The 13,623-nt window shown below is 46.3% G+C and overlaps 1 protein-coding gene across 1 annotated transcript in view; it reads right to left on the bottom strand.

The window, feature by feature from the left end:
- VEGFC (vascular endothelial growth factor C) overlaps positions 1–11,630 on the bottom strand; it is an 81,413-nt gene extending 69,783 nt beyond the window's left edge. Inside the window, exon 1 of the mRNA XM_036996310.2 lies at positions 11,357–11,630. Coding sequence (XP_036852205.2) covers positions 11,357–11,491 — 135 coding nt within the window. The 5' untranslated portion in view covers positions 11,492–11,630. The remainder of the gene's footprint in view (positions 1–11,356) is intronic.
- Positions 11,631–13,623: the final 1,993 nt, after the last annotated feature.

The raw sequence follows: 13,623 nt of genomic DNA, 5'->3' as shown, positions 1-13,623 counted from the left end.
CTCGTTTATGACTCATTCACTAATTAGGCAGGGATTTTTACTTATGTGCAACTCAGTGCATATAGTTCATCTGAATATCACAGACTTAGTTTTAGCACATAAATATCTCAGTTCACAAATTACCAATCGGTTTTTGAACAGCAAGCCAAATTTGTATTAGTCTAGGTCAGTCCCGACTGGAGGAACCTGTGTCCAGCCCTAAGAGGGGAAGAGCATTTATCTCAGGCAAATCAAGCAGATGAGCTCTCATCACATGACAGACACTTTACGGAGGTGTCAAAAGTTAAAACCAACACCAAGGTCACCTTTAATTAAAAAAAAATTGGTGTACAAGGCAAAATTTGACTTTGAGGTGCTTTGTGCTGCAGGAAGCTGGAGAGTCCTTGCTGTGTCTGGTGGCATTCATGCTAACATTGTCCCCAGTTCAGGACTGCAGAAGAGCCTGTGCTGTCAAGTAAGCATGACACAAAAGTGACACAGATTTTAAATATTTTCATCTTTAATTCACTAAGTTACGTGTCACCACGTGCTGTATTACAGTAATGTAACTATGCTGTGCCCCTGTGGCTATGGCACAAAGATGTGTTTTTCTAAAGCAGGACAGAATCAGTCTCCAACAGAGCGGCTTCACTGCCACCAGAGCTCAGGAGGAAAAAAAAAATCATTTGAACTAAAATTTATGACATCATTATTTGCTTAATGTGTGTATCTAGAGCCATTTCAAATTACCCAATTTTAAGTGTAATAGTCATGACTCATGAATAACTTTGGCCTTAGTAAAATTCTGATTTGGCATGGATGGACACCAAATTTAAAAGACAGACCTGCAATTCAAAGGGCACAGACAGTGAATCACCAGCATCTCCAAAACTAAAATTTGGCTCTGAGACAAAAGGATTAGCTTGCTTTTCAGAGACATCATGAGTGTCATGACCCATAAGCAAATATGAATCTAAGTAAGTGTTCCATTTTTTCAAACATAAACTTGGAAGAGGACTTTAAAAAGAATTAACTAAATACACACAACCAATGTGAAAAAAAAAATAAGTAAAAATATTCCACGTAGGCAATGACACTAGTAAAGTAAAGCATAGTGCTTTAAAACAGCCTCACATCTGGTATTTAATACTAACTCGCTATTTCCAAGCAACTCTGAGTGAGAGGAAATAACAATCCCTTTTACAGATTATAGGAATTCAAACAGCATTCATGGCAGCTGTGTGCTCACTCCAGTGAAAAGATCAAGACCAATTTTCTTTTATGATTTAATTTGCCAAATTTACTCTTTGGGGGGAAGGGAGAAAAGACTCCATTTAAGTGTAAACAAAGAAAAGAAAAAAATGTACTATTGAGGAAAAGTTATAGGGCTTTTACCAAAACATCTTTTTGAGTAAGGTAATTATTTTTGTCATATCAGAAAATGACATGAAAATTTGAATACAGTTGGCTGGGGAGGTGATGAGCAGTAAGCTCCCCTACTCCCAGCCAGTCCCGGGAGAAGCGTTATCTGTCGCCCAGTGGCATTCACTCAGCGATGCAAAAAATCTTTCCAAACAGCCACACTGCCAAAGCCCACTCTCTGTTTCTGGAAACTTCTCATCCATTTCAAGTATTTTAGCAAGTTGGAAGAAAACCTATTAGCTTCATGAACATTTCCTGTACAAATAAAATAGTATTAAGTAAGCCATGCTAATCCAGTTTCTGACCAAAAACTAATAATAAGCACAGAACTTTTATTAGAAAAAAAGAAATTAGTGTGAGAATGAAAATTATTGTGAAGAAAATTACTTTAAAATTTAAATATGAAAATGTAACTGGGGAAATACAATAGCACTTGAGTATAGAGCTTCATTTTATAGAATCACATACAGTTCTAATCCTGGAATGGAGATAAGATCACTTTAAAAAAAGATTTAAAAAATAACAAAAATTAAAAAAGATCATACCAATATCCACATATAGGTTCATACAGATCATGGATATACATGGATATGTGTAGATTTGTATAGATAATATATTACCTCTCTATTCATTACACACTATCTCCTTGGTGTTCAATCCTTTGTTCCAGATGCACCAGGAAAAATTTCTGTTCAGAAATATGGTATCTGATCAAAAGTTCCTAAAATACTCCCAACTATCACCTGTAATGGAATCCTAAGGAAGTGAATGCTTTCAAGATGTTATTGAGTAAAAAGTACACGGTTAACTCCTGAAGAGCTGGAACTCATGGCTCTTATTTTGCCTCCTCAGGTCTGCTTGCACACCTCCAACACTGTCCCCTCGCTGTCTAGTGTTCAGCACCAAGACATGCATAGTGTTTACTGACTGTCTAGCAAACCAGCAAATAGAACCATCCATCTGTGAGCAAATTAGGGCAGACACATGAACTAGACTTACCCAGGGGAAGGCAAGTATCTACTCCATGATTGAGCTCAGTGCCAGCACAGACAGCACAGACCCTGTGGGGGCCATTCTGGAAGAGCACCCCAAAGGAGCAGTGCTATCACATTTTTTCTGAACAAATTTATACAAGTTTAACTCGTGGTGTCACATTCTATTCTTCTATTTTCTTTGGTTGAAAATATTTTAACTCTTTTAGATCTTCTGGGATGGTTTCACTGTAAATTTAGAATGCATATTTATATTTCTCCTTGCCAATTAATAATATAAGGACTTGAGCTGTTTACACATTACAGGGGGCAACATTAGTTTGTTTCTTTAATAGAGATTTAAACTTTAAAGTCTTTGAGCTTGGAAAGTATTCAGGATGCGTTCATGTAAAGTCATATAACATTACAACAATCTTGTGTACACCAAAGACCAATGAGTTAGTAGGGAGCATGTCATCCCCTATTCCTTTACTTGGTGGCCTGTGGGCAAGGGCTGCCACCCTCAAGGAAAGACACAAAGCCAGGCACACAGGAGAGGTGGAAATGTATTATAAGTAGATCTCCAATACATAGCTACACACTGAATGATTAAACATCCCAAATCTCCCCCAACTGTCCCAAAGACAAACATCATATTACATATCTTGTTTCCATATTTTAGAAATCAGGAAAATTGTCTGGAAGCTTATAATAAAAAACATGTAACACATTAGGTGGAAGGTGCTGGAGAGTCACTCAGACAATGAGTCGCTTCCTATACCTGTGACATAGTGCTTAGGCTTCATCACCAGGAAATACTCCAGCCGTACCTATTTAATGGAAGTTTACAGAATGCCTGCTGTGCACCAGTCATGGTTCTGAGGGAGATCTTGCACCATGTATGTGCATATGTACAATATATGTGTGACTTTACAATTCGTATGTGCCTTTAATCCTCAGAATAACCTTATGGGGTAATCATTAACTGTCTTCTTTTTACATAGAAGGAAGCACAGAGGAGCATTTCGGTAGCTAGCCTAAGGTCACGGGCAGGGTGTGAATTCACATAGCTGAGGTGATTGCTGCAAGTCATGGAGACTTCCATGGCTCCCACTGCGCTGTGTGTCCGTCTAAAGAGCTCTGTGACTGGAACAAGCAGGTGTACCGACAGTGAGTTCTTCTAGGCAAGACCAGGAGTAAGCAAAGTGTACAGGTTCTGCAGTCAGAAAAAGAGCTAGCTGTGTTTCAGGCTTCACTACTCCAAAATTAGTACTGCACAAAAGGTGGAGAAAGTGGTAATTTGGGAACTGAGTTTTAAGGTAAAATAAATGGCTAATTAAAACCTTTACAAGTATAGAAATCACAAGCCACATCTTTCTAACTTATTCCAAAATAAATGTCTACTTCCCTCCCACCTGTCCAGGCAAGGGCAGTGTTGAAGCTGAACTTGCTGAGAAGTCTGCCTTTTAAACTCTGAGGTATTGTTATTTACCTGAGGCTGCACATGTGAATATTTCCTCTTTTGTTACGTCCATTTTCTGATAGGTGTCTTTTAAGTTCAAGTTAAATTTTTCTGCCCAATTAAAGAAAACTTTTATAATAGTGATTACAAAGTAATTATACTGTTTATGTGATAGCTCATTTCTGCCCTCTTTTCCAGTCTCACTCTTAGTAGGAATACCTGTAAGCATATGTTTTAAAAGAAGGAATTGCTCAGAAACTTTGTTATCTCTCTCTCTTTAATTGCCAGCTGACCAACCAATAACTATATAAACTGTAGAGAATCTAGTTCATACACTGTGATATTTCTTTATATTCTCTTTCAGTGGACTGTCTAGAAATATTTGGCTAGGCAGAGAACACATGAGTCACGGCTGGCAGTTTGAAGAACCATGAAGAGGAGAGTGAGGGTGAGTGAGTGTGTGTGTGTGTCCAAGCATGACTGCACTGACATGACCCCCTCTGACCTTTGCTCTCATACTTCAACATAGAACCGCTCCTCCCGCCTCGTTCTGTGACCTGCATTCCCTTCTTCTGCACAGAGGAGCTAACATCAGCCCACCTTTCCCATGCCTGCCTGCGTGACCTCCGGAGCCTAGCCAGCAGCTTCTGGTAAATCAGGAGGCTCTCTTACAAAATCTCTTATACTATCTGCATTTGGAGTTTAACTCACTTCTGGTTTTTTTAATAAGTTTCTTGTTCTTCAAAAGATTACATGCTGGTTACAGACGGGAATCACTCACTCTGCATTCTCTGCATCCCTCACTGCACTCTCATTTCCTGCTTAGAACTGAAGCTGCTGCTCGTGAGAATTAATTAAAATACCTCTGAACTGAAGTAGATTTAAATATGAGAATTTGAAGCAAAGAGTACACAAACCTGATGCCAGTGGACAAAGTGGAATTAGCAGTGTCCATAGGGCCTCCTTCCCGGGTGCCCCGATTTCCTCTCCCTTTGCCACCCACACAGGTGGTCGCATGACTGAGGAAGACCTTTGGAGAAGAAAAATCCAATCTCATACCTTAGCCCTGTGGGGCTGCATGACTGCAGATTGCAGAGTCTTTCAGGGAACCTGGTGCACATACATTTTAATATTCAGCCCCCACCCCAGCAAGTCCATGCAGCATTTCATAACTATATATATATACACAGAATATGAAGTTTAGAAATATTCTAACTTAGAGGATGAATAGACTATAAATAACCTTATGTCAGGTCAGATCAGGATTATAGTACAAATAATTCATGAAAGTGAGCTTTTGGGTTTCAGAACTACGAAGAGGAATTGTGGATTGCTTCTAACACTGGGAAGCCCCTGGGGCGCTGTCAGAGCAAGGAAACAGTAGGAATCTACCAGTGGAAAGCATTTAAGGTATCTGACTTGATTGATTTTAGGATGGATGCACAATAAAGGAAATGAAATAATCGCAATCTCTTCTCTCACAGTTAAACTACAATTGAGAATAGGAACCACCTGAATAATTTACATGTGTAAATTTTGGAAGAACAATTACACGGACAAATCTAAATTTTTCTGTAAATTTTAGAATTACATCATAAATCAAAGGAACTATCATTCCCTTGTTTAAAGTTCTCTACTACATCTGGTTTTTATAATATGAAAAATCAATGAATCCTTAATTCACAATTTATACAAATCTGATTTACAGATTTGTATTCTGCAACAAAAGGTAGGCCTGGTGATTTTTACAGAAAGTGTATCTCCCAGTAGTGTTGACTGACTGGTGCAAGGTACGACAACATATGCTTAGAAGTTGGAGGAGGTGTAATACTTCTGCCCACTGAAGTGTGTTCTTTTCCAGATCCAGTTATTCCTGAAAGGCCATTTAGCTTAGGTAAGATCACAATCTTTCACTGAAGTTACATCGGTGCAACTTAGAAACACTGTTTAATTATTGTCAGGAGTTCTTGTTAGGCCTCCAGCTAGGCAGTCATTCTTACAATAGTCTAGAATGGATTAGGCCATTTATGATATGTCTTCAGTCAGAGGGGCACCATGTGGTAAAGGCCTGGAAGGAAGTCCAAGTTTATTTCAGATTTGTCCCACTGTGGGGAACTGGGATCTAAGCAAAGGTAACATGGGGCCCTAACTGCAGCGCACCCCCTCTCTGCCCCCTTACACGCAGCTGTGCCCTGCCAGAGGACGGGAGCAAGATCATGGGTCTTGTGCAAAACTGTAAGTCCCAAACCCATCACCACCCTTTTCTAAAATCCATGGTGCAAAAACTTTGGAAAAGAGAAAAACTTCTATTTTTGCTACTGGTTAAATCACTTGAGTTTTAGGTTCATCATCATTAGTGAAGTATAGTAACATCCATCTCACGGAGGGATGGTGAAAAACAACAAACTAAGGCTCTGAGCGCCGTGCACAGCACACACAGGTGGTCAGGGTGCTGCAGATACAACCTGCGAGGCAAAGGCCTACTCTTAATATAGAAGGTCGTGTGTGGGGTCTGGAGGGTGACCTGAGCCTCTGAAGTGCTAAGGGCACAGGAAACTCTCCTTCCTCTCCCGGTAGCTCCCGTGTCCCAAAACATCCCAGGGACAAGCAGAACTCCAGGTCGGGCCATGCTGGAAACAGGAGGCCAAGACCAGCTCCCTCGCTGAAGCCCCAGGATTGGTGGGCCAGAAAGAAATTTTCCAAATCCACCACCCTCCACCCTTCACAGATCAACTCAGGACAGGAAGGAGAGACCCGCTGGTCCTACTGCCAGGGCACTGACATCAGTGACGAGCTGCGTTCTCTGTGACAGTGTTGATGATAAGCGTCTTGTCTTGTGAACAAATGACTACCAATCAGGTGCTCACAGTGCAGAAGGAAGACTACGACGTAGGAGAAACCAACTGAAAGATGATTTGAGCTCCGTGTGTCCAAAGCCATCTATCCCAGCGCCATTCAGACTGTGTGAGAAATCTCTTAAAAGACAGGAGGTCGGCAAAACACTTGCTCATACGCTCCACAGCAAACTGGCACCAGAACAGCTGTGGACTTGCCATGGAAGAACCCGATACGTGGGTGGCTAACGGGGACACGCGTCCAGCCCGTCGGTCATGTCTTTCACTCCAGTTCGAATGGGGCTCCGAGGAGTCAGACTGAGCTCTGACAGAGGCTGATGGAGAGAGGAGAGGTCAAAGCTCTGCACCTTCACAAACACCTCACCCCCAGTCCTGAGCCTCCTGGTAGGACTGGCAGTTGGCTGCTGACTGTATGTATGGGAATCCGGAGTTAAGTCAGTGAAACGTCCTGGTAGTGCACCACAAAGCCCAGAGAAGGCTACAAGTACATACTACGTATCACAGCCACGTGCAGGGCTTGTTTCACTTGAGTACAATCTATCTTTTCATTTTTAATGCAGGATAATAGGACATGCATTCTGTTCACTTTCTTTAGGGATTGTAACACTTGTCAAATGCTCAGGCTCAAGTATATCTCACGGCTTAAGTCCTGTTAATCCTAAACAGTTATTTTCCTTTAATGGGATATAAATTTGTAAAGCTTATTTTGCTTCTCTAGAAGATTCCTATGTCTAGTAAAATCTTAAGTGATTTATGGAATAATGCCTTCATCGTCCATCATGCTCGCATGAAAACCAGTCTCCTCTACTCACTGCAATGCCCTAATCCTACAGGTAGGACCAACATTTTCTGATTAAAACAGTGATGCCAGGTTCATTCCTCCCACTCCCTAATCTTTCACATTCATTGGTCACTGGATCTAGGGGTTCTTCCTCTGGAACAACTTTGCCCTCTGTTTCCACTGCCATCACTGCTCTAGTCACCACTTCCTTCCTAGACCATTCCTGCTGCTGCTTGGACCATGCCAGCAAAGTCCCTCTGACCTCTCATCAGTCACACAGATGACCAGTAGTCTTACCTGTGTCTCTCAGGAGCTCAGAGCATGAATAACCCTCTGTGACCCACAGCACGACATTCAGATTCCTTAAACTGGCTCAGGCCATGTACAGTGCGACTGCAGCCCCTCTACCAACTGCCCTTCCTCTGGAGTGCTCACTCTGACCCTGCGTAACCCCTCGGCCCCATCACACCGCTGTTTGCCTTCTCACCTTCTCACCCCACTGCAGACAAGGGATTCCTGGTCTTGGTTTAATCATCTACTGGCAACTCTCATCCAAGTGACAAGGCAAGTTCTGCTCTATGTCAAGGCGCCCAGAGGGGCAAGGCTAAGGGGCGGACACTCCCATGACCTTCAGGGCACAGGCGGTGCTCTGGGACCACTCCCCATACCTCACAGTATTTCTGTGCTTTAAGCCTTTTTCTACCTGAATTGTACGCTCCCTGAAAACCAGAGAAATGGCTTATGTTTTTTAAAATGCCCCATGTCTAACAGGTTAACATGCAAACTCAACAATAATGATGAAATCCATTGCCACACACCATAGATCACTGAGTGTAAAGCTGTCATTGTGCAAGAGAAAGACTTAGGATGCTAATTTAAAAAATGTATATTCCAAAAAAAAAAAGTATATTCCTAGACCCAAGCCCAGAGGTTTGGTTGGTTTCAGAAAAGAGAGAGAAAAAAAAAAAAAAGAATTAAAGGCCTCTAGGGAATTCTGATGCAGTTAGCACACAGGTGGAATTCAGAAAAACATGTCCATTGACTAATTTGAAACAGTAAATAAAAAATAAGTACAAAAGAATGCAGAATTATGAACGATGAAAAGACAAAATCATTTAAACATAAATGTAGAGGATATTTAAAGTTATGTAAACAGAAAATACTTTGTTTACTTAATATTTAATCTAGATTATTCAATTCATTGACACAAGACTGTCAATATTTAAGCTTTCTTAAGTTGAATTTGATCTGTAATAAAGGCATTTACAGTATAAAATATTCTCCCCTTGCATTTATTACTTTAAAAATATTTAAGGATTAGGTATTTATACCCCAGTCTAACCCACTTTTTCAAATAAAAGTATGCCTCATGATACTAAGTTATTCTTCCTTTTTAAAAAAACCATAAACCGGCTTTACTCTTAAAAATCAAACTCCTCAACTACAACCAGAGTGAACTCAATCTCATATTGGCAAATAACTATAGGTAGCAGTCTAGCATTCTTTCTAGGTTTTGCGGTCTTTAGTTTGATGATAACTTAAATCATTTCCTTTTCCGCATCATATTCAGTTAATTCTAACGCTGTAATAGGCGACACTTTGCTTGCCTCACTTTCCTGATGCTGACTTGCCCATACAAACATCCTATAGAGAAATAACTCAGGATTGTTTATTGAGTCATACAGCCACAAACAAGTGCAAAGAGGAACCTAACAGATGCAAGTAGAAGTTGAGGGACAAGACCATCCTGTTTCCATTTGTGATTTTACCTCCAATTTTTTGTATGGCTTTAGGGGTGGGGTGGAGTGGATGGCTAACCTAGATGCATGCCCTGTGAACTATTTTGTGTTTTTTTAATAGTAAACCTTCCTAAGTGTAAATAATGAAAAATTTGTATTATGGAGGATTATGTATATTTAGTGTTTTCATTGACCTTCTAAAGTCTCTTTTTGGGGTTTGTGTAGTTCACAGAAAATTAGGTCAGTTCCTCTCTAGGGCTTCCATCTAAATGAGGTGCTTGTTTAGGCCACTAGAGAGAGACATGGAGTCACTGGACCGTGTCTCTTGGCAGTTTCAGGGCAAGGACATAGTTTCAGTGGAGGCATTAATGACACATGCTCAACCCCTGAGGACATTGTAGTGCAGGAATAAAATACACTGCCTTGTGGTCTATTGAACTCAAGAGACTTAAAATGGTATTTCATCACATAGAAAAGAGCCCTTATCATATAAGACTATCAACCCATATTCATTATACAGAATATAAAACACAGTTAAATATGAAAAGCAAAAACTGCATAAAGATTTTCATGGCAAAGGGAAAATCTGATAACATCACCAATACAATTTTGAAAATCAATAAGTAACAACCTCCAGCTGCACATCTATGCATAAGACACATAGACACACACGCATGTACAAGCACTGATACATTCACTCAGGACAGACCCAGCAGTGAATGACTCTCATACCAGCTCTGGGCTTATCAGGAAAGTCTTCTGATTTTACTCTCTACCTCACATCTTACTGTAAACTAAAGTACCTTATCATAGGCAATAGAGAGGTGTTGCCTAAAGTCATACTTTCAATAGCTTGATTTTGTATAAACAAAGTGAGTAGATATTGTGAAATTCAAGGCATTCAAAATACAGGAAGTGTTAGTGGGTCCAATGTTACATTTTTGTGGCATTTAAAGACAGGAAGACATTCTTGTGACGATAGTGTTACCAACGTAACTATTTGCATTGAAATTTTGCAATTCACATAATGCACTGTTCTGCAATTTAACACAGTTCTTTACTCAAAAGGTTCTTTTCCTTGACCCCCTACACTGAGTCACAAATTGACACTAAAAAAAAAAAATTCCCCAAATTTAACGGCAGATATAATGTGGTTTCTAAAAAATTAGTCTTCTCAATTTTAAAATGTATTTCAGTATATAACTGGGAAGGCGATTTAACTTCTACACATTCTGATTAATCAGTAAAGTGAGTCAAAGTCAACTCAGAGTTGACAGTCACACACCACTGGCACTTCTCCACTTATCAGTTGGAATAAAGCGCTGCAGTCTCGTTCCAGCCAAGGGCACTGCAAGCGTCTGAACTGACACCTCCCATAGTATGTTCCATATAAGACAACTTCAGGAGTTCAGGAAAGCCATCCAGCCTGCCATGTGTCAGGTCCGAACTGACTTTTTAGGAAAGCAAGTAAAAGCAGGCACAAACACGGTAGCTCCTTTTTGATCATCAGAATGTCTCAAAAGTAGGCAACATTGTTAGGCAAAGAGTTAAACATCTGTTACTTTAGAAGCAAAACAAAAATCCACCTTTTCCGAATTTTACCACCAGAATTCAGGAGTAAAATGCAGAGCATGCAGTTTATGGAACTGAAAAGCCATGCATGCCTGATGCGATGCACGCGAGATCCCGCTGCATCTCAAGTTTGACCAACTTCTCCAAGTGGCTGAAGCGGTGAAGCCCTCAGTTGCTAAACTGCTTTACACTTTCTCTGAAATCGCGTACAGCGCCCAGCGCTCCGCATAAAGGGGACCCCGAGGAAAGGCAGCTCGCGGTTGGCGGGTCGTCCTCGGCCCCGGAGCTGCCCCCATCCGCTGGGGAAGGACACGAGCACGGCCGCCCGGCACCGACCGCCGCTCCCGGCGGGGTCGCTGCTCCGCCACCCGCCACCTCCCGGGCCCTCCGCTCGAGCAACTTGCTTTCTACTCAGTTCACAACTTTTCGCGCAAAAGAGGAGGAAACCGTCCCCCAGGACGCGCGCCCGCAGCCCGGTCGCCGCGGAGGCAGCACACAGCCGGCGCAGCAGCCCCGCGCGCCCCGCGCAGGTTCCGGGGGCGCAGCCCGCAGCCCCGCGCGCCGTCCGCACCCACCTTGGCCTCGCCCGCGTCCGGGAGGCCGGGTCCCGGCTCGAAGGCGGCGGCGGCGGCGGGCGGCTCGCGCGGACCCGGCAGGAGCGCAGCGGCGAGCAGGGAACACGCCAGGGCGAAGGAGCCCAGCAAGTGCATGGTGGACGGGCGGCGGCGGCGCGGGCGGGCGGGCCCCCTCCCCGGGGTCTCCGTGGGCCCGGCGAGCCCCGGCGGCGCAAGCGGGTCCGGCCGGCGCTGCCCACGCCGCGCGTCGCGCTGCAGCCCGGGCCCGGCGGGCGCGCGTCAGGTGGCGCCTCACAGGAAGCCGGACGTCCGAGCGCCCCTCATGCGGAGCCGCGAGGTGAGGCGCGGGCGCGGGCGGACGCTCCTCGGGCCGCGCTCCCGCTCGCGCTCCGGAAAGGGGGGCCCCGCCGCGACGCCCCGCGCTGCGCGGCCCTCCGGCCCCCCCGACCCGCGTCGCCTCCCCGCCCCCTCCCCGAGGCGCGGCGGCCGGGCGGCGGGCGCGGGCGGCGGGGCCTGCGGAGCGGGGCGGCGGCGGCGGCGCGGGGCGGGCATGGCGGACGCGCCCTCCGCCGCGCGGCTGCGAGGGAGAGCGGCGCGGAGGGAGCGCGCGGCCCGGCCGCCCCCCTCCCCGGCCCTCGGACGCGGCCCCGCGGCGCCCGCGCCTCCCCCGCCCCACCCCCCGCCTCCCCGCCCTCCGCGCGGCCGCCGGGGGTACGCGGGCCGGGGCCGGGGCCGGGGAGCAGCCCCGAGGCCCGCGAGGTCCGCGGGAGTCGCCGCCATGGCGGAGACCCCTCCTCCGTCCGGAGCGTGGGCCGCCGGCGCGGCCGCAGCCGCAGCCACAGGGGACCCCGCCGCGGGGCCGGGGAGCCCCCACCTTGTGGCCGCGGGGGAGGCCGAGCCCGAGGCCTCGGAGGGTAAAGGGACGGCGGCAGCTGCCGCCAGAAGAGGGGTGGGGGCGAGCCGGGCGGCGGCGGGCACGGGGGGCAGGGCGCGGGCGGCGCGGGGCGGCGGCGCCCCTCGGGAGACCCCGGCGCCCCTCGGCCCGCGGCGCGCAGACCGCGCGAGCCCCGCTGCTGACCGTAAGCCCCGGGCAGAGGCTCCCCTGACCGGCGACTCCCCTCCAGGTCGGAGCCCCCGCCCCGGCCCCCAGCACCCCGCAGCCGCCGCTTCCGCGAGGGCTACAGACCGCCCGGCACTGGGCGCCGCTGCCCGGGGTGGCGCCGGCCCCTCTTTGATGGTCAGCGTTGCTGAAAAGCGTTTCCTCCTTTCTAGCCATTGCTTTCGACTTCTGGACTTCACACAATAAATCTAACTGCCAGATGCGAGCTCTTCACATACTTGAAAACCATCTGCCACGTTCTCCCAATGGCAGCTAAACGCCCCCCGCCCCACTTTTTTTGTACAGAACAGCTCCAAGCCCCCTCATGGGCCGTGGCCGAGTTTCCCCATCCCATGCCCTTGGCCTAGTCTACTGCCCGGAACACGACCCGGGACCGCGAGGGCGCCAGCGCCGAGCGGCCCGCCCGCCGGCCCGGCCGTCGGCTCCGTGGCGCGGCCTTGCGTCGGGCTAGTTTCCCGGCAGCCGCATCGCGGTGTCTGGTCGCACTCCGCCTGCGCTGACTGGGCTCCTCGAGAGGTTTTCATGTGGCCTGCGGTTTAGTCGCGTCTGCAGGGCCCGGCATCTCCTGGGCCCGGGGTGTGAGCTTTGTTCCTTAGCCTTAGGACGGTCCATCCCCTCGTGAGCCCATCATCGCAGCTTGTTGACATGTTTTGGATGCTGCTGCCCTCAGTGTATTACTCATCTTGCTGTTTTCCTGCTATGTGCGTGTTGGATCAATTTGCCACATTTCTGTTCAGATACTACTGATAAAGCTGCAAAAAAGGAAGCTCTAAGGACAGTCTGTAGAACTTAAATAGAAACTGAAGCTTCCTTTTAACCATTCCTTGGTCCGGTGATTCACAACTTTGCACCCGGAATACCAAAAGGAGATTGCACACACACACACATGCTTGTGTGCCCCATCTAAGATTCTGCTTTAATTGGTCTGGGGTAAAACGTGCACTGCAGGATCCTCATAGGCAACCGAGTCGAGAATCGCTGGCATTTCCAGTACTCATAGGGCCTAAGCGTAGTGTGAAGACTGCAAAATAGACAAAATCAAAACATATACAAAATGCAGCCTATTAGCTATATATATTTCATTTGAAATACAGTACTAGGTGCATACAGAATTTCTTTTTTTCCCTCTCAAAAGTATCTTCCTACT

Source organism: Manis javanica, chromosome 12, assembly GCF_040802235.1.
Source record: "Manis javanica isolate MJ-LG chromosome 12, MJ_LKY, whole genome shotgun sequence".
NCBI classification, from domain to species: Eukaryota; Metazoa; Chordata; class Mammalia; order Pholidota; family Manidae; genus Manis; species Manis javanica.
This window is presented reverse-complemented; position numbering and strand designations above follow the sequence as displayed.